At 39.1% G+C, this 20,742-nt stretch overlaps 1 protein-coding gene across 6 annotated transcripts in view; it reads right to left on the bottom strand.

Moving 5' to 3' along the window:
- PRKAG2 (protein kinase AMP-activated non-catalytic subunit gamma 2) overlaps positions 1 to 20,742 on the bottom strand; it is a 211,499-nt gene that overhangs the window by 7,195 nt on the left and 183,562 nt on the right. For all 6 annotated transcript variants that reach the window (XM_027648541.1, XM_027648543.1, XM_027648542.1 and 3 more), the window contains 7 exons: positions 9,059 to 9,140; positions 7,476 to 7,534; positions 5,339 to 5,384; positions 4,541 to 4,595; positions 2,945 to 3,071; positions 2,072 to 2,237; positions 1,712 to 1,749 (listed from right to left, as the gene is read on the bottom strand). In XM_027648541.1, the coding sequence (XP_027504342.1) occupies positions 1,712 to 1,749; positions 2,072 to 2,237; positions 2,945 to 3,071; positions 4,541 to 4,595; positions 5,339 to 5,384; positions 7,476 to 7,534; positions 9,059 to 9,140 (573 nt within the window). The remainder of the gene's footprint in view (positions 1 to 1,711; positions 1,750 to 2,071; positions 2,238 to 2,944; positions 3,072 to 4,540; positions 4,596 to 5,338; positions 5,385 to 7,475; positions 7,535 to 9,058; positions 9,141 to 20,742) is intronic.

Raw genomic sequence — 20,742 nt, 5'->3', positions numbered from 1 at the left:
ATATAAAGCTGTTTTGTAGTGTGGGGTTTTTTTCCTGATCCCTAAACACATTTCTTCCAAAGAAATGATCCAACATATCTAAAAATCCTATTAATTTTTGTTGCCTCATCACTTAAAATGAGAAAAGAAGGAACCCTCTTACTTTTGGTGTCTTTCTGAAAAAGAATGGGAAATAAAGGAAACATGTCCTCCCTCAAAGTCTAACACAGTTACAAAATAAACTGGAACACTGAACCCACCAACTGTGAAATTTCATTGTCTTTGATATGTCAGATTGTCCTCTCTACAGCTACTGCCTATTCCCTGACCAGCTTTTATGGCAGAACAGGATCTTACACAGCAGAGAATCCCAAAGAACAAAGACAAATGCCAAGAAATGACAGGCAAGAGCAGTGACATCACGAAGTTTTCAGTATTAAGAGCACCGTTTGCAGCCAGAGATATTTATAAGCTTAAAGCATTTCCATTTGGGACTATTGTCCATATTACTGAAGGCATTCTAGGCAGTGTTTCAAACATCTGGATTCTTCATTAGCTCAGCAGGTTGGTGGAATAAGCAACCTGGGCACTGAAATCCCTAAAAAATAACGTAGCTGTCAGATGCTGCAATTACAAGGCAGGTGCATACAGATGGAAGGGGACAGGGGTAAAAGAGAAATAAATATATTTTTCAAGTTTCCAAAAGCCATGAGAATAGAGGAGCTCTTGCTCTCCAAGGTTGGCAAACCATGGCATGAATCTGACTATGCTGCTGCAGTACTGAGGGAAAGCCAGAAACAGAGTCCTGGATTAGATCTAAACCAGAAGGAATACAGATGCAACTTTCTGGAGTCAAGAGACCCACAAAGGAGTGGGCCAAGTAGCTTTTAGCTCACTGAGGAAGTCAAGCTGTGCAAAGTGCTCAAACTGCACAGAGAAATCTGCATTCTCTTTGAAAACAGGTTGGGGAATGGCAGCAGCTCGAAAAAGAAAATCCTTGCTCAAAAATAGAAACAAACATAAAAAGAACTGAACAGTTGTAAGGGACCTACAACAACCCTCTGATCCAATGGTCTGACACTCCAGGGAGGATCAAAAGCTGAAGCATATTATTAAGTCCCAAGGCCTCTTAAACATTGATAGGATTGGGGCATCGACCACCCCTCTAGGAAACCTCTCCCAGTGTTCAACCACCCTCTTGGTAAAGAAATGCTTCCTAATGGCCAACCTAAACCTCCCCTGGTGCAGCTCTGAACCATTCCCACATGTCCTGTCACTGGATACCAGGGAAAAGAGTTCAGCACCTCACTCTCCACTCTCCTTCCTCAGGAAGCCACAAGAGCAATGAGGTCGTTGCCCCTCAGCTCCTTTTATCCCCACTAGACAAACCCGGAGTCCTCAGCCATTCCTTGTAGGACACTCCTTCCAGCCCTTTCCCCAGCTTTGATTCCCTTCTCTGGATTATGCCCTCTTTTTGTAAGAGTACAGCCAGATCTAATTTTGGGTAACATCCAGAACAGTAGATGCTTGTCTGCAAATAGTATTACTAAGAATAACTTAAATAAAAAGCAGGAATTAAAAAAATGCTGTGCAGGGTGAACTGAATCTGTTTCATTCAGTTTGTTAACTACAGCCTAAGGAACAAAACAACCAAAATTGTCGTATTAACAAATTCATTTGCAATTGCTTACTGCATATAAAATATTTAATAGAATTTAAAAGATATACTTACTATTACATCAAATTTGGAATAAATATCTACAACTTTTCCTAAAGAAAAAAAGAAAATCAAAAGTTAACGAAGTGCTTAAAGTGCAAAATCAGTTTTCTTGCTTCCTGCTTTTATTTGTTACGTTATAATTACACAGAAAAAAAAAACCCCAACAAACAATCTATTAAATGATGAGATTCTTCCAAGACTATCAACCTACGTCTTGCATAAGTATTTCTTTATATTCCCATTCTTCCCCCATGCCTTTTTGATCACTTTTTTTTTTTACTCTTTCTTGTCTTCTCCCCCCACCCTAACACCAGCCCAGGGTTCAGCATGATTTATTTTACCACACCTGTGCACAGCAGACCCAGCACGCACCTGACTCATCCACAACAGGTAACGCCGATATCCTTCTGTCTACAAATATATTCAAGGCTTTAATGATAGGAGTGTCTGGATGTATGAAGGCAATGTTGTGATAAGTTCCTATCCCAAGTTCATCCAGATTCTTCTTCATAAAGGCAGGCTTTGGCATCTCTGACATCTAGGGAAGTCAGAAGGAATGTGTTTACAGTGTAGTTGTCTGTGTTCACTCATCCATCTGCAGACTCCAAGTCATGGTTACAGATCACTGCAGGAACCTGCTACCAGATTAATGTAAAGCTCAAACAAGCTCTGACCTCAGAGTTTCTGTTCAAAGCAGCTCTAAACTAAGAGTATGTAACTAAGCTTTTTGCTTATTTTTTCTGGTAATAACCCATCACTAAAAGCTGTAGATCCTAAGCTGTGGCATTCCCACTAAAACTGGAGAAAGGAGGCAACACAACATCAAGCTGAATGTTTATTCTGAACTCTCCTCGCTCTGTTTGGCCTCCTGTTCTTTCCTGTGACTAACACTACTACAGGGAGTAATGACAATCTCATCTCTGGGAGACAGTTAAATCCTCTTTTCATATAAAGAAGGTTCTGAAGCTGAGAAGATGTTCCAGAAAGGACAGCAAGTTACTCCAATAGACAAAGTCCTTGGTGTTCAGGTTTCATTAAAGGGTTAAAACAAAGTAAAGATAAAGCACAGGTCCTGCATCAATCTTTAATTTCTCTAATTTTTCTGTTATCAAGAAAAGATATGCATGGACACAATGAATAGGGAAGTTTATCAAGAAGTTTCTGCACTAGGATTTAAATTACTTAATTATATTAGATGTCTACTGGGGAGAATCAATTAAGTACAGCATAGCTCGAAATACTTACAAAAAGCTGGAGGAACTTGAGGATTCTTTTATGGGTAAGTATATAAAGTGCATTTCCACTGACTGGATCTATAACTGGCAATCTGTGGATTTTGTTTTTGATCAATGAATATACAGCATCAAAAAGGCTGAGGAGAAAAACATTTTATTTTTTTAATGATTTCTAGCTGACAATGAGCAATGCCAAGTGATATGTATATATACACATTTCTATAAATTATAAATATATAAATAATTTTTATATAATATAAACATAAACATAAGTGTAAATATACATAAATGTAAATGTAATGGAAATATATATTTACAAATGTATATATATTATAGATTATAAATATATGTTTACAAACCCCCATGAAGCCCATGTGATGAGTAATTATCTACATTATCTATAATTTACAGAAAACAGAAGTTAAGGGATTTCAAATTAACTTTTGCAGCTGGTAAAGCACATCAATAACAACATGCTCATGGACATCTAAAACCAGTAAGAAAATGTGATGGAAATTGATTTTTTGTGGTATAAAAAATGGGAAAGACTTCATAAGTGGAAAGACTTCTTTACATGTGCAAACTGTTTTTGCAGTGATTGCTGTGCCCACAGTATCCCAGCACTCAGAATGGGTATTTTTGAAACAAACAGTGAAAAATAGAGAGGTGTTGTAATTAATGCACCTCAATCTTTTATAAATGTCTTACTGCATCTTCTTCATTGCAAGACTTCTCTTGCTGCACCTTGGACTGAAAACAATTGTACTATTTTGCTGTCTTAACAATATTCTTTGCAACCAGCTACCTTTCAAACTACATCCTCTACTACTTAACTGAATGACTTATTTGTGACTTAATGGTAATTCTGCTGAAGATACAGCACATCATTACCTCTGAGATAATCACTAGACTAGTCCACAAACTGAAAGCAAGAACCAGAACTTCACCTTCCACTTCAGGGATTAAGTAGCACTCAAGACATAAGCGATCAACCAAAGCTCTCTCTCAAGTTACATTTAGTAAATAAGGCATAATGACAGTTTAAAAAGTATTTCTTTCAACTTTCATCAAGAAGAAAAGGAAAGTCATTTATATTTTAAGAAACACAACCTTGCAGTAGAGCAGAACAAACCACAAAGACATCGTCTTTCCTTCAGTTAAGGAAAGTTACTTGCCTTGAAAAGTACTTTTAAGTCTTCAATTCCTGTGATTGCTGAGAACAAGACAGCTGAAAGGCTCTCTACAATTTTTGATTTTTCTGAAATAAACAGGACTTACAGGGTAGCTTAAGTGTCATCATATTGCCTTTTTTGCATGTTTTGGGGCAATTAATTTTGACTCGTGTCTAGTTCATTTACCAGAACAGTTATGCCAAAAAAAGGCAAAAGTTCAATTAAAAATTCACTTCTTTGGATAATCAAAGAAGTCCTCACTCACAATAAAAAAAAGCTCTCACATCTTCTTGATTATATTAAAAGACAGTCCTTCATTACTGTACTCTAGTTTACAATCTAAATTGTTTCTTATTATGTAAAGAAGCTTAAATTCAGTGCTGAGATGGAGTTAATGTATTTCAAGTAAAGCAGACTGAACAGTGAAATCCTACCTTGCATCTGGGGAAATGTTCACTAAAGGTTTAAATGTCTCTTGTAAATAAAGCTCTGGGGATAGAAAATTAATAGACTGTTACCACTTCACACAAAACCATTCCATTTTATGAAAGCATTTTATGAACTCATTCGTACAAAATTAAGTGGAGGACAAACAGCAATATGCACAGTTATCTTAGTTATTCTACCACTTATGCACATTTCCCTATATTGACCTTAAAAAGACAAATTTTAAAAGCAGCACTAAGCTGAACACCACCAGGGGTCACTGCAATTGCAGCAAATAACCCTTTCCTCGGTGGTTCTGTGAGGCTCTGCTGCACAGGGTACCTCCGTGAATTACTTCATGTCAGACAGTCTATTTTTTAACATAAAGCTGCCTCCCTGCATTCAGCACTTGTGTTCACACCCATATATTGCATTAATTTCTAGTTGCAGCTCCCTCAGGCAGAGCTTCCTGCTCACCCATCAATTCACTCCACCTATCCTGTCTCAGGTACATTCCCATCCCAATATCTCACACATGCTGCATTACTCCAGGTTGGTTTTCTTTCTTAAAGAGCAAGTTGGTGCTAACCAAGAACAAGGGACAAAGTATTATACAGCCCAGATCACCAGTTCATGTGCTATTTCAGATAGAAAAGTAAGCAGCAGGAGCCAAAACAGAAGCATTTACTATTTCTGCTTTCACTAAAAAGTATGTGGAGAGAGACAAGCTAAGTCTATGATTAATTGAAAATTCAGTATGCTGAAATAGTGGAAATAGTAAATTATCAAGTAGTAAATATTCTCACCCCTCCAGGTTTCTATCTTGTGCTCCTCCAATTCATAAATCTGAACCTACAACGAGGAGATGGAAGTTTAGCTTGAATTTTAAATCCACATTAACATTATAAACACCCGAACAATTTTCTTTTATTTCACTGCTTATAATAGAACAGAGTAAGAACAGTCCAAAACAACATTTCCTGGCAATAACAAGAAGAAAGGGTGTAACTCTGCTCAGTGCACAGTACCATCCAGGACCTATCATTCTGGGGGACAGACAGACCTTATGCCAGCCAAGGTTTGTGGTCCAGATCTCTTCTGGACTCACAGGCATCCCCTCAGTAATTTATCTCACCTTAACACAGTCATCCAGAGTAAACCCTCCAGTGATTCCTCACACACCCACACCAGCAAAAAGCTTACCCTGATCACTTTGACTGCTTAATGCTAACAGATTAATTTTACTTAATTACTAACAAGCAAGAGCAGTTCTTTACGGAGGAACTACCTGGATGTTCCTCATCAATCAATTGAGGGTATTACCTAGTACATGAATAACAAAGTGCTTCACACTGTATGTGTTGTGATGCATTTAGCAAGAATATTTAAAATATTTAAATAATTATATTTTCAGCATAATTGCACCTATTAAGACTAGAGCACTCCCTGATGGAACATAAATTTACTTATTTTTCTTACAGAAGGCTGCATCAATCACTTAAGTCAAATATTGTCCCTTCTCAGCTATTCCTCCTTCCTGCTGCCATTTTAAGCAGAACACAAGGAATAGGATGTTAAACAATATAAATGAGTGACAACAGTCAGACCTTAAGTAAAGTTACATGGAAAAATCAGTAGTGTTGAGGTTGAGTGTCACTGCAATATAGAAACCATTTTTAAGAAGTTACCAGTTATCACTTTTTATTTGCTTCTCCCTCCACCCTTTGTAAATCCCCATGGAGAAAAAAAGAATTCTTTAACAAGAAAAAAGGACAGTGCAACACACTATTGGCATCTGACATGAATTTCACTATAAATTTTAAAAATTAACATGAGCTTTGAGAAGGCAAATGTATCAGATGTCTGCTTCATCCAACTGTTCTTGATTTTTTTAGCTAGTAAAACATCGTACATATGTTCTAATTGGTAGAGGGGGAATTGTGATTTGACAGGAACAAGAAAGGGATGTAAATGTTTGTATGAACATGCAAGCTAGAGAATTTCATCAACTGACTGCCAATGGGAATTTTAAATTACAGTTAATGGAAGCCAACAGATCTCCAACTGATTGTGTGATTCAGCCACATAACTAAAATATTTGCATATATTTTAACTAGTTTAACTTGTTTATTCCACACCATCACTCCAAGAAGAGTAATTTTTTAAAGTTTCCAAGCCTCTGTGAGCAGCATCCTGCTTAACTCCACGTACTCCTTTTGGAATAGCTCCATCATAGTTGTGAGACAAAGATGATTTTATCAACATATGAACCACACATAGCTATACACTTGATTTTTAAATACAATGAAATTTTACAGGTAACGTCAAGACATCCTCCCCAGGTGGTTTTTGGTTGACATTTGCCATTTTTCAAGAGCTCTGGTTACTTTTGAAGTACGTGCTTTGAAACAACCTGAACACAAATAAATACAGTGATTACTAATCAATTATTGTCCCTCACACTTTTTATATCACATCTAGTTTCTAGTAAGTGTGCTAAGCCAGGTCCTTCATCTCAATTCATCCCTAATGAATCCCAATTCAGTAGCTGCAATACTAAGAGGAGCCTCACATTCAAAGGGAAGGCTCATTAAGGCAAACACCACATAAAACATCATAAGAGGTGGCACTCAGCAAGGGAATTCCTCATATTTATACAAGTGTAACTGAAGCAGACAGGTTATGTTACCTGCCCAAGCTCAGGATGCTCCTGGCTAAAGCTGGGAGCTGAACTCAGGTATCCAGACATCATTCTGTAACCTTGCACACACAGACATCTTTTCTCTCAAAAAAACCCCAAAACCACAGTGAGCATTCCCCCACTATATCTAAACTTTCAAAGACTTAAATAATAATGACAATCATCATAAATCTTTCAGTTTGATATTTCAGTCTCTGTACTGTATGGTAAATGACCAAATTATAGCTTAACATCATACTTACCATTGGAGACTTATAGTATCTATGTAGTATGTTAATGAAATCTGTAATTGTTAACATTCCTGTAACAAGTAATACATAAAAAAAAAAGGTATTTAGATAGATATTTAACATACAGAACTTTCAGCTATTTTCTCTATTTATATTCACAACATATAATTTAATAAACATTAAATCCATGTAACATACTATTTGTACTGGAATAATTAACAGTAGAATTCCAAAACTATGTCTGTCCACTTTCACACTGACACATTATTTCAGAATCAAAACACATGCCTGAATTAATATTCAAAATTATAACCCATGTGCTTCTCCTCACTTCCAATCTGACTCAAAAAAACCCTTGGAATTCAGACAATGTCCACCCCCAAAAGAGTAAAAAGAAAAGAGGGGTTTTAGAACATCTTTAAAGGTTGGAGAACTATCCTTGCCTTTCATTTTCTTTTTGAAGACACACTCTCATTATGTACTTGCCAAATCAGGCAGACTCTTAGACTCAAATGAAGGGACAGTATAATCCATTTTTATTGAATATTACCTATTAAAGAAGTTCAGTCATTTCCATGGTAATCCTCAATGTCTGTATTGAAATGTGACTTTAAAAAAAAAATATAGTACACCCATAGTATATATATTTCAAGCACCAACACCAAACTAGGTAATATAATACTGATGATTAGTTTAGTTACTTTAAAATATTAATCTTTTTTGAGCTTTCAAGTTCTAGATTTGAGAAGATGCTCCACTGCTTACTACTCTTGCATCTAAACTGAAGAAACTAAGAAATGGGGAAGGGAAAAATTAATCTGGAGGTCAGCTTTAAATCACTAGAGCTTAGTTACAGATAGAATATGAAATGAAATTAAATATGGCAGTCACAGCACTCCTATGGTGTATTGCAGGAAACTACTGCCCCTCCTCACTTGGATTTAAAATATTTTAACAAATGCTTTATTAAGCATCTGCCATTCACTTCCAAGAATCCTCACCCTCCATTCCAGGTCACAAGAAGTACATATCATACTATTTGTAATTGCCACTGTCACCTCATTTTCTAACTGCAACAGAGATCTAGTTTTGGCAGACTATTGTTGTGGCAATTAATGACATGATTTTTAAGAAAAGCAATACATGGATCTAATGCTTTTCTCCCAGTATGGGACATACCTGTAACATTCAATATTAATTCTGGTATTTAAAGATTCCTCAGTGTAGCTTATTGAGCACATAACAGGAATAGGCTTATACAGCACCCATATCACGATACTGCAAAATGAAATTATTCTCTTTATAGTTTTCAAATTTCCTTTTTGTGACCATTACCTTTATTTTTAAATACACAGTGAAGTGCTCATATTAGAGATGAAATTTCAGAAGGTTGGGACCTAAAAGAACCATCATGATTCTCAAAGCACAGCAACACTATGAAAGCTGGCAATATTTCACTCCTCAGGAGGAAAAAGAAACCCTCTTTGCCATTGCCTCTCCAGGATGTTGGATGATGGCCAGCCCCAGAACACCTTCAGCAACAATAAAGCATCTTGGAAATTCAAGTAATTCTGAATAATGTCAGAACTACTTACCTACAAAACTCTGTTTTTTACTCTCCCACAGTGGAGCTGCTCTCACACCATTTGCCACCAAGGCAAAAAAGGCTTTCTTTACCTGCAAAAAAAACCAAAGAACAACTAAACAAATCTTTGCCATGTCTTTGCCAGACACCAGCAGAAGGGTTTCCTCTTTCACTAGGAAAAAAAAAGGCGGCATAAGCAAGTACCTGGTATTCAAAACAGAACATAAACCACACAGGCCAAACAAAAACCTTAAGCCTTTTACTTTCAAAATGGTTAAAAAGCTAGAAAAAAGCTCAGCAAAACCAGATCTGTATTTCTTTTATTACAGGAACATTCGAGATGAAAGTCTCCGATATCTCCATAGAGAGAGGCTTTAGTTCAACACCTGAAGACTGTGCTACACTCCAGTCAATGTTCACTACAGCAAGTTGTCAAAAAAAATGAGACTGAAACAATGTCCCCTCCAGCTTTCAGAGTCTTGATTTTTACAAATTAAAAGGAATTGTCTGATTATTTTAAATACGACTGAAAGTTAAAAGGATTAGCTGGCTTGTTTTGCTGCTCAAGAAATCAACAAAGTAATTTCATTTCTTAATAAATTAACTCTCCTTAATTTCTGAATCAGAAATTGCTGCTCTTCTGAAAAGAAACACTTCCCTGTCAACACTGGTTCTCTGAAGCATGAAGGACTCAGGTTTTAGTGCACCTCAAATTCCTGATCTCTTGGTGATATGTTCAAGCATAATATTCTTCCTGTCCTGCCTGCACCCCTAAATAGTCTTCCTAGGGAAAACACAATGAAGAATTGATGGTTCTTGTCCAGGTCTTAACCTGGCACAAAACTAGGACACAACCAATCTATTTTTCTATATCCATGGAATTGGTCCTCAGTCCAAATAACACAGAAATAGCAATTGCAATTGCTTAACAGACCATGATTACACAGTGCTATCTTAAGTGTCTGCTTTAAATGATGTGCCAAGGGGCTCCTCTCCACAACAGATTAAGGAATAAAGGGGCTTCACAGTCAATGGAATCAGCATCCAAAAAAGCAGGGGCAAACAAAAACATAGGTAACAATCCATATTTTCTTGCTACCTCTACACAGCTCGACTGCTCTCTCTGACCATGAGAAGCAAATCCACCCTCCAAACATCAGCAGATGACAGCTCTCAAAGCTGCCTCCTGAATTCAGAGATGCCTCTGCCGTATCACCAATGAACAAGAATAACAATCTGCTTAACAACCACCACCCCCAAACTGCATTGAAACTGAAGAAGCCATGAGGGGAAAAACAACAACAGCAACAACAAAAAACGGGACCAGAAGTAAGACTAAGATACACATCACAGTATTTATGTAGAAAATGGTTAAACAGAAAGGTTTCAGAGGTGTTCAGCCACCTTGATGACACAAGGAGTCGTCGGGCTAAACAAACACGACCAAATCCACCACGGGAGCAAACTAACTCATGAGGGAGACTGAAACCACACAGGAATCCTCCAGGCAGATACATGAAGTGTTCCCACACAGCAGCATCACAGTGTTCCTGCAGCAAAAACTCGCTGCAGTGAGCTATTTGGGGAGCAGATATGAGGCAGAAGTGAGTTCACACAGACTAACTCCACCTCAGGGCAAAGTAAGTTCTAACCACTCTTCATCAAAAAAGGGGGAAAGCGCACTCACACTGCCTGAAACTGTGAGCCTTCAGCTCCGATGTCTCTCCATGACAACAGCCATCACACGAGGCAACAGCCACTGTCAGCTCATGTCCCAAGTCTTTCACAAGAGCAAGATGTTCAAGCTGCATCAGAGCAAGAAGGTAACAGCTAATCCATTAAAGCCAGGGGGGAAAAAAGCTTTCTTCCAGATAGTAGTCATGCACCACAACTCCTCAAGCAAGTTTACAAACTCTAATTGATAACCTGGAAAAGAAGCATGCCCGTGGCAGAAAAGATGTGGAAAGCCAACTACAGGACTCCAGGCAGTCTCCAAATTCCTGCTGCTACTTCTTTCCCAGACACAGTAGCAGCAAAGAACACCACCCAGCACCACGTTCTGATGGGAAAGACAGTAAGGTTGAGGTTTTTTTTTAGATTCAGAAATGATACTTCAAGAGAGACAACTCCAAGGACATACTATTCAAGATGCTGAGCTTGTAGACTAATTCAGAAGGAAAAAAAAGAAAAAGATTCTTCAAAGGATCAGTTCTGATCCTGCTTGATTTATCTGCAAGTTATTTGTCTCCAAGAATCTCAAGAATCTTCAGTTAGGTGCCATCTTGTCTAGCTTTAATAGGCATATTTTGGAAAAACTGCTGAACAGATACAGCTACTGAGACAGCTCAGACTTAAATCTTGCATAAAAGCCAGTGAGTTTAGCTTAGACATTACGATGTTAAACATCTGATGTAATAAATCACCAAAATTTAGTAAAGAAATATTTAAACTCATCCCCCTGGGCTGTCCTCCTATATCACAGCTCAAGTGACATTCCTACTGTTTTATAGTAGCAAGTGTTACACAGTTACCTTTTAAATAAAGTAAAAATGCCATCAGTGCTTAATGTTAATACTTGTCTTTTATTTAAGTAAGGTAATTACAAAGCAAAATCCCAACTTAATTCCTATTTACTAAAACTGCTTGCAAGCACCAACACACACTCATCCACTCACACTTTCCTTTAGTTTCTGTGGTTGACCAATTTCAGTTGCCCAAAGGACTGCTTGGTGGCCAGCCAAAGCACTGGGGTGTGGAGCTGGGCTTCTGTCCAGCACATTTAGATGTTTCATGCAGAAAATACCCACAAGAGCCTTCCATTCTGTTGATATATAGTTATTAGCCTTTGAAGATCTCTACCATGCCCCATCTTTGGACCTCCAACAGTGCAGTTAAGTCTCAACCCCACCAGCGTTGCCGTTTCTCTGATCTGGAGTGTTGGACTGGCCTGACCTTCACAAAACCATTGTTCCTCAGCCAGAGCCCATAGATTGTTGCTGCTCAACACCACATACAAACATTCTTTGAACAAAGCACTTTTGTTCTTATTAACCATGCAGTGGTCCTAACACACACAATGAACCACTAAAAATGGGATTTATCTGCCCAGATTTAGGGGTTGTTCTGTCATATATGCTGACCTTGCACATTCACCATGTCTCTTGACAGTCAGCTGGGGGAAACAGTGATTTCTGAGGCACAACTCACCAGCCTTTAACAGAGGTTAAGTTGCATCCCACGGATGCCATTTCCACCCCTCACTAAGATGTCCGGACATTTAGATGAAGAATCCCACTCTGTGTGACTGTTTTCTCCAAGATTTTGCCCCTTAGGTAGAAGAGCCACATTACAGCTAAGGAACAAAGCAACCAAAATCTTACATGTATCACAGATCACCTCAACAATAGGTGTTATTACACCAAAGTGAGCAAAACAGGAACGAGCTCTTTTTACCACAGGAACTCATTAAACTGACTGTGAATGTGCTGAATAAAAGAACAGACTAATTCAGGTTAGACATGACTTCTGGAGGTCATTCTGCACACCATTCAAACATTTCCACTGCAAGTCTTAAAGAGCATAAAGCCTCCTCCAATATGGAAGTCATTACCAAGAAAGCAGGAGTTAGACCCAGACATGGGAAGTCCTGTTTTTCAGGTAGTAGAATATTTGGAAAATCTTGTCTCTTATGGTTAGTGAGTTCCTAAACAAGCTTGATTACTGGGCAGTGAAACCAGAAACAGCGGTAGAAGATTTCACCAGACTATAGAAGAAGTTTTTCCTCACTGACAGGAAATACTGAAAGGGACACTCCTCATTATGACCAGTAATCCTACAAGCCCTTGCAGAAGTGCTCTCTCCAGTAAACACCTCTGAATGAGGGAAGCATCTGAAAGTAAAACTGAAGATGAGCTTACTTACAAAAATTCAGCCTATGTACACAGGCACTTTTGTTTTACTTAACACTGTGTTATGAAAACTGTAACTCCAAGTGTAAGTGACCAGTGGTTTAAATTTATCTTCCAGGACTGTCCCATAAGGTCAGGAGGGTGAACTGCTGCTGTTGTTAAGAACTGGTTTCATTTGCCTTGCAATAAGATTCTTGTTCCTGACAAGATGATGGAAGAAAAGAGCTGTAACAGCTCCTGGTGCTAAAGGGTCAGTGCTGAGTAGAGAGTCCTACTGAGCTGAAAGACACACAGCTCACCACTGGCTCAAGACAAAGTTAACTTGAAAGAGCCTGGAGGGAGCAGAAGCAGGAAACAGTTATGGAACATCTTCAGATATGGTAGCACCAAGCAAGAGGATGCAGCAAATGACTGTCCAGTAGCATGGACAGTGTTAAAAGATCTGCCAGAACTTCTGTGGTGTGGCTGCTGTCAAAGGGCAGGATGATAAATGTGCATGTCTCTTGCCTCATCTTTCACTGTATAAGCCAACACCAAGCACTTGCCTGAAAAGCCCCATATATGACCCCAGGAAATGTCTATTTTATCAGATCAGAGTAGGAAGGAAGAAGCTCCTTCTAATTTTTGGCACAGAGCTCCCATAAAAGCAGTATCAGACCCAAATGACCACTGATGCTTTTATCATCTGCTTCCTAATGGATGGATGCTCAAGAGTGACCTAAACCTTTGTCGTCATTTTCACTGCATAAATCGACAAATTCCCAGTCTTGTTTCATGATTATTTTTAAGGACTACAAAACTAGACACAATGCACACCTCCAAAAATACACATGTGGACCAGAGTATCAAACCCAAATCTTTCAAGTAGTCACTGAGAAACAACCATCCTTCCCAGCACAGCAAAGTACAGAGTTTGACACGTAGTTGAAAGGAATTTGCAAGAGGCATCCAGCTTAGCAAACTGGATAGGAACAGCTGGAGAAGTATAGGAAAAGGTTAAACTCCTACACCCATATACTCACAGGCTCTAAGTACCAAAAAGCAAGGCATGGAGTGGCTTCTCAAGGGCTTCCCCTTGTAAAGGCAAGAAAGTTTTCCACTTTCAAAGGAGAACAGCAATACCTTCACAATATGAGCAAATATGGCAAAATCACTCTAGAATACAGTCTTTGTTGTCACTGTTGGAGTATGAAGATGCAAGAAAGAGTTACCCTGAGACTTTCCTCTCAGAGGCCAAACACTCTTGTTTCAATAGTTCTTACCAAGTAAGAAGACAAAGAGAAGTACAACTGGTCCTTGCTGTAGCAGGAAAACCATCAGGTCTCTGCTGCAACTTCTGTACTATGAAAAAACTGGGCAACCCACACTTCACTCCCTCAGTCTAAATGTGTTTATGAGCCAACTGACTCCCAAACGCTTTTGATGTGAAAAAACAAGGAATGAGGCAACCCTTTCTAGCCCAACATAAAAAGGACTGTATTTAAGTAGTGTGGCAAGTTCTCTTGACTGCCCAAATCTTGGCAGATCTCCAAGAGAGGAAAAATAAAAAACTACTGCATATGAGGGAGAGGTAAACCTGATGGTCCAGCTGCATAAGACAGGTTTATAACATGTTTCCCTGCTATTCCCTCACATCACCAGGATTTTAGGCAGTGCTTCTTCTGTATCAGGCTGAAAGGCACATCTCATAATCCTTGGTTTTAAGTACTTGTTTGACAATGCAGCCAGCAAAGAGGTAAAACAAGGTAACCAACTACCTGAGTCACATTAACACGGTGTCAAAGAGGGTGCAAGCCCACTCTGAAGTGCAGCAAATCATAATCTTTTCTTCACTGAAAATACTCTTCAACAATGACTGGAGTTGCTCACATGGTCTTTTCTTCCCTCCCTCTTATTCAGTCTCAGCTTCTACTGGGAGTTTTTGGATCCCATGTGATGCAATACAGACCACTGGAGAAGGCCAACCACCCACCTGTCACCCAAACAGAGGCTATGACACAGTATTTGGGAACATAGAAAAAACACAATACTCACAACAAAGTTGAAAATACAACTTTGCCACTGAAAGTCTTTGGAAAGCCCTCCTCTCCCACGCTGTCAGCATCACCCTCAAAGGACTTATTTCTGTGAAGTTGGAATTAAGGACTCCTGCATTCCCCCCCAGATCCCACAGTCATCACCCTGATAATGCCAAAGCAGTAAATACATCATGCATTTTTGCTTCATACCCCAATGCAATGACATTTAAACACCTTCAGCTGAAAAGGTTCTTCCCAAATGCAAAGAAATTTCAGGGAGGTGGACTGATTTTTCAGAGGATCTCCCCATCAGCTTTCCAAATGGTGAGGAGGAAACTGAGAAACACTTCTAACTTGTAATCTAGGGATGATACCTAGTGTCAGGAAACAGTTCATGTTCTCGCACGAATTTCTTTTTAGAGGATTATTAATTACTTTGTCCTTTATGTTTCCCAAAAAATGACTGGCAACATTGGGAAGCATATTCAACATTAACTTGCAATTTCTTTTTCTTTTTTTTTTCTTCAACTACAATTGTAATGCCCAATCCAGACATCTTTTTAAATTACAGAGAACTACAGTCCTGTAAAGGAGCTATTTTAACTAGTTAAAAACCTCTTTTATAGTGCATATATGTAGTTCAGTGTTTTTACAAACTGACTCGTCTGGAGAGACTAAACCAGTATGGAGACTACAACCAACCATTTCATCATGATGGCATTCAAATTAATTTTCCAATTATTTTCTTCCTTGGTCTGTGAATTTGGTAGAAGGATTTCCTCCTCGAAGGGCTATGCTGTTAAAAAAAAAGGCTACTTAAGGACTTACTACAGACTTTTGCCTTGAGGGAGGGCTGAGCAGGTCTTGAAGAGAAGAATTTCTTCCTTTACCTTATCACACCCTCAAGTAGATTAGAGAAAAATTGGCCAAACCTGTTATTAACTGAGAGGCTACACGTTTGCTTTAGCATCTGAAAAACCCCAACCAGTAAACATTCACAAGCAGCTCCTCTAGCTCAGGCTGAATTTTGGAAAGCTTACATGAAACCAGATCAAAATTCATTTCTCTTTCACAGGTGATGGAAAGGGAACACTCCTGGTAAATGATGTACTTCTAATGGCCATAGCTTATTAAAATTTAAGATCAGACCCAAGCTAAAACCCAGAAAAAAACAGGTAGTGTCTTATCCTCAAGTTAAAGTATGCAGGCACATGTTCTAGATTTCTCCCCAGAGAGCAGGTGCCATGCCCACAAGCAGAACTCCTCCCTGTGCATGTGAAAAGGTCCCAATCCAGCCAAAGACACTAAACCAAGACCTGAACTGATGCTCTATGCCAATATGTCCATCCTGTAGCTTTCTGCTGTTAGATTTCACACCACTATGGGCTATGAGGTGACATCAGGTAAGTCTGATGGGCAGAGCCAGTGGGACCAGCTGCATGGGGAAGTGGACAGAAATTCTTTCATAGATGAAGATCTTACCAAAAAAGTGGTCATAGGGCAGGGAAGGCAGGAAGAATGATAGATGACTTTCACTCAGCCAAGCACAAACACCTTGTGTAGAAATTCCTGCTTAATTGACACATATTGTCTTCCTCCAAGATACAGGAATGAATGCTTCCTTTTGGTTTTGAGAGTTGCAGGAATTAAACTCCTGTCCTTGTTGTGTAGAAGCAACAGGGGCAGCTCTGAAAAAAACACAGCAATCTCACCATATTATGGTGTTGATGCCAGCCTGATCTCAATGAAGGGAGCTTTCATGTGGCTGCTCAATTGCCTCAGCCCACATGCTGGTTAGAAGCTAAATTAGATGATTCTCTTAACAGTTCTGTGGGATGGGTAAGCAAGGAGGGGTATTCACACTCTCAGAAATGCAGACAGTAGCAGCTTCATCAGGGAAAAACCTCAAAGCCAATTAAGGAACAGACAGTCAATCCCTTTGTAAAGCTGTGAGAACTCTGTTGTGACAGCAGACCCGAAGTCTGTTGTGTGTCTCTGGAAGCAAACGATTCTAGAGCATTATTCCTGGAAACCTGATTTATCTCATAACCTTGGAGAGAGGCAACACCCCAGTCAAGAATGGACTGGAGAGAACCAGAATAATAAATCCGTTTACTGAATAGAGTCAGCACATGGGAGAGAAGCACAAATCCTCTTCCACTCTTCTAATGTGGAATCCATTGAATGCTTTGCAGAAATTGCAAGGTATATTTCATTTCAGCTTGTTAAACCCCTAAAGAAGTTTCCAGAGCATTGTTACAAATATTTTTTTTTTAGTTTTGTGGTAGAAAAGTATTTGAGCTCTTATTAGCGTGACAGCCACCAACAAAATCCTACAGAGGTGATAACAACACCTGGTCCATTAGCAACTTAGGTAATTTCATTAAACAGAAGGGTTAAATAATCTAACCCTCAAGTCACGCAATTGTCCAAGATTTCTTCAGGATATAAAAGGAAAGAGTCTTTAGTATTCTAAAAGCTTATTCTGATTACTGTTTGATTCTTATTATTTTATGAAGAAGCCTTGGACAAATACTTCATAAACAGCTGCAAGGTCATGGTGAGTAAAAGCTGCATAAATTGACTTTTAACAAGTAAGAGTATCATTTTGTCAAAGGTTAGACTGAGCTTTTCACCCTAAGAGAGCTTATGCAAACTTGACAAGACACAGCCACTACATTCACTATCAGATCATTCTTGGAACTGCAGATTGCTGCTTGATACGAAGCAGGGAAGCCTCTGTCTTGCATTTACCTTTTACATTCCTCTTGAAGGGTTAATTGCTCTGCACTAGAAAACAAGCTAATCCTTCTCATCTTTATGTAGCCTAGGCAAAGCCACAACAAATTAATACATTTCTTTGGAGGTCAGACAGAAATCTGGTCTTAAGAAAGCTTTTAGAGTTAAGCTTTAGAGATTGTTATAAGCTAGGTAAGAGGCATTTCCTTAAAAAATTCAAACAGAGTTCAGGATGTGGGGGGGAAATGCACTGGTCTTTAGAGAAAACAAACTTATGCAGCAACAAGGAAAAAAGTGAAATCACATTAGTAGGTGATGTTAGTCAAAAGTAATCTGACCGATAGATGGTAAACAAAAGTGCTGTAATTTGTTGACCTTTGAATTTAATACAGGAATTATTTTCCTTCAAAGCATGAATATCAAAGGGTAATATCAGTTTGCTGTGTCACTGTATGTACCTGATGCAGGTTAAACCAAACAAACAGACCTGGATGTCACCTTCTTTCCCCAGATCCCTGCCACACTAAATGCAGCAACACTTGTACAGTGCTCAAATGCTGTGCTGAAGACACAAGCTGGTGTAAATCTGCACTTAGCTCAGTTATTTCCTGCAGCCTATTACAAAGATACCTCAGATCCATTTAGTGAATAATTATAATGGTGAACAATAAGTGAACAGTCATTCAGAGAAACCCTTCAGGGGACAATTCCCCTAAGCCCTCCAAGGGGCTATGAGGAGTTTGTTTTCCTACTATTTTCATCCTGGGAGACGTATAAAAGATGAGAAGGTTTAACCACTGACCTGCACACTGTTGAAACTTGCTTAGTTTCCCCACCATCCACAGAGTAAAATTTCCAAACTTCACAGGATAGCTCACAACCTTTAATTGTCTCTTGACTCCCTTCCTGGTCAGATCAGACTTTGTAAAGTTTCTTTAATGTGTGTCAAGCAAAGATAGCATCTTCTCTGGGAAAAGCCAAAGGCTGAAACTTGTCACAAACAAGGAGCACTCGTGGGTCACAGGCAGGGAAAAGCCACAGCACTGAAGTGAAGTACGATATGATTCTGTAAATATTTATGAGGAGCAAATACAAATGAATAAACTGAAAGGGTGAAAGAACAGTCCTCTGTCAGTCTAAATCAAGAGAACTGTGCCAGCCAGCACTTTCCCAGGCAATATCTGCCGCTTCCCAGGGTTCAGCACAGGGTAGGGACCACAGGCAGACTAGAGGCAGATACTCTGTTTTGGGGGAACTATAAGTGAAACTACGGGAAGGCAAACTGAGCTGTGTTAGTTGGCCTCAGGCAGGTGAACAGAGCAGGGTTCAGTACACTGTATTTATTTAGTGCAGATGCTTGTGCCAAGGGGCACATTGTCCAGCTGGAGCACAGTTCTCTCACACCAGCTGAGCTGATGCCCAACACAAATGCAAGAGCCACACTACAGCTTTCACAGCCTGTGCACAGGGCTGCTCTGCACACACAGGACCAGAGACTGTGCCAGCACTGGGAGCTGCCAGAGGTTTGGGAGCTGCTGGAACTGAGGCCCCCATGGCTTTTGACTGACAAATAAACAGATCTGAACACACTGTCAGCTCATTCCTGCTCTTCATTAGCTGCTATTTCTGCTATTTAAAGCCTTTTTTCTATTTCCAATGCACCTGACCATCTCCACTCTCAGTCAGGGTTAACACAAGATTCCCTATGAATCTTTACACTAACTCCCCCATAGACATCGAGCCTAAACATTTACTTTTATGAATCAGTGTTGCTTCAGCAGTATGACTTGGGCCACGCTATGTAAAGTGAACATCTCCAGTTTTCCCATAGCTAACAACATACTTTCCACAGCATCTCATGAATAATTTTCCAGGGTAGAAACATGGGATGTGTGCTCTGATGTCTGACCAGTAGAGGGAGATGGGATACTGCAGCCAAATAAAAATCAAAAATCCAGAATCTTTCACAGGATGCCATGAGAACATAACCCAGATCCATTTTTTTTCCTTCCTCCATTGATTGTTTATAGTTTATACAAAGGGAGGCAGAAGGTGAGCCCTTATATAGTCTGCTTTAGCTCTAGCACTATTAAAAACCTGAATTCAAATCCCTGCAGAACTTTTTCAAGGCACCACACCTTTTTTTGGTGGGTGTTTTTTGTTTATTTGTTTTTAAATTAGGAGAAACACTGATGTGGGTAGGGGTGAAACAGATCCAGGAAAGAAAAATATCCATTTGAGAGGATTCATAGGACACTGAATGTTTCAAAGCTGTGTACTATGTTTTCAAAATAAGAGCTGATACAAAGTCCTGAAGTACTGGAAAGTACATAATTTTATACATTAAAAATTAAAACACAAAGAACAGTTTAGAAGTTTTCATCTGACTACCCTTATTAAATTAATTCTCCACTTATTCAGCTGGCTTAGGAAAAAAAAAAAGCTATTCTCTTTTTATATTCCAAACACGTTTGTGCACCAGCCACACTGATCAAGTTGAATCAATATAATGTGTTGTGAAGACAATGGTGGTGGCACATGGTGCCAGGTAAAGAACTTAAGGGAAATATTGAAGAGAAGTATGTAAAAGACCTCCCAGCAGTGTAGCCCAGACAGGCATTCAGATCAATCAGTTTAATTTTTACTTAGCAAAACCTGCTAAGTTGGAAGACAGTGCCCATGCAGGAAGAGCATTAATGCTTTACAATATTATGACTTTATAAATTAAAACTAATGCAACTGGGAATAAATGTAATGGTGCCAAGTTCAAAACATGCACTTTAAAGGACAAAAAAAGCCCCTCACCAGCCATACCAACTCAAGATTTGGTCCACCTTTATTGAATACTAGAGTCTGAATGAGTAACTCCAGACTTCCCTTCTACCACCACTGCTTTCAAATAGCTGGAGAAGCATGAGAATATGACTCCAGGATCACAGACCAAGGTATGCCTTGTTCTCCTCCAGTTGTAATCCAAGACCATCATTGGGGATGCCAAATAAGACATTGGTCAAATGTTGGTGAGAGTT

This window comes from Corapipo altera, unplaced genomic scaffold (genome assembly GCF_003945725.1).
Source record: "Corapipo altera isolate COAL_440 unplaced genomic scaffold, ASM394572v1 47, whole genome shotgun sequence".
Taxonomy (NCBI): Eukaryota; Metazoa; Chordata; class Aves; order Passeriformes; family Pipridae; genus Corapipo; species Corapipo altera.
The sequence above is the reverse complement of the archived record's forward strand: the minus strand, read 5'-3'. Positions and strand labels throughout refer to the sequence as shown.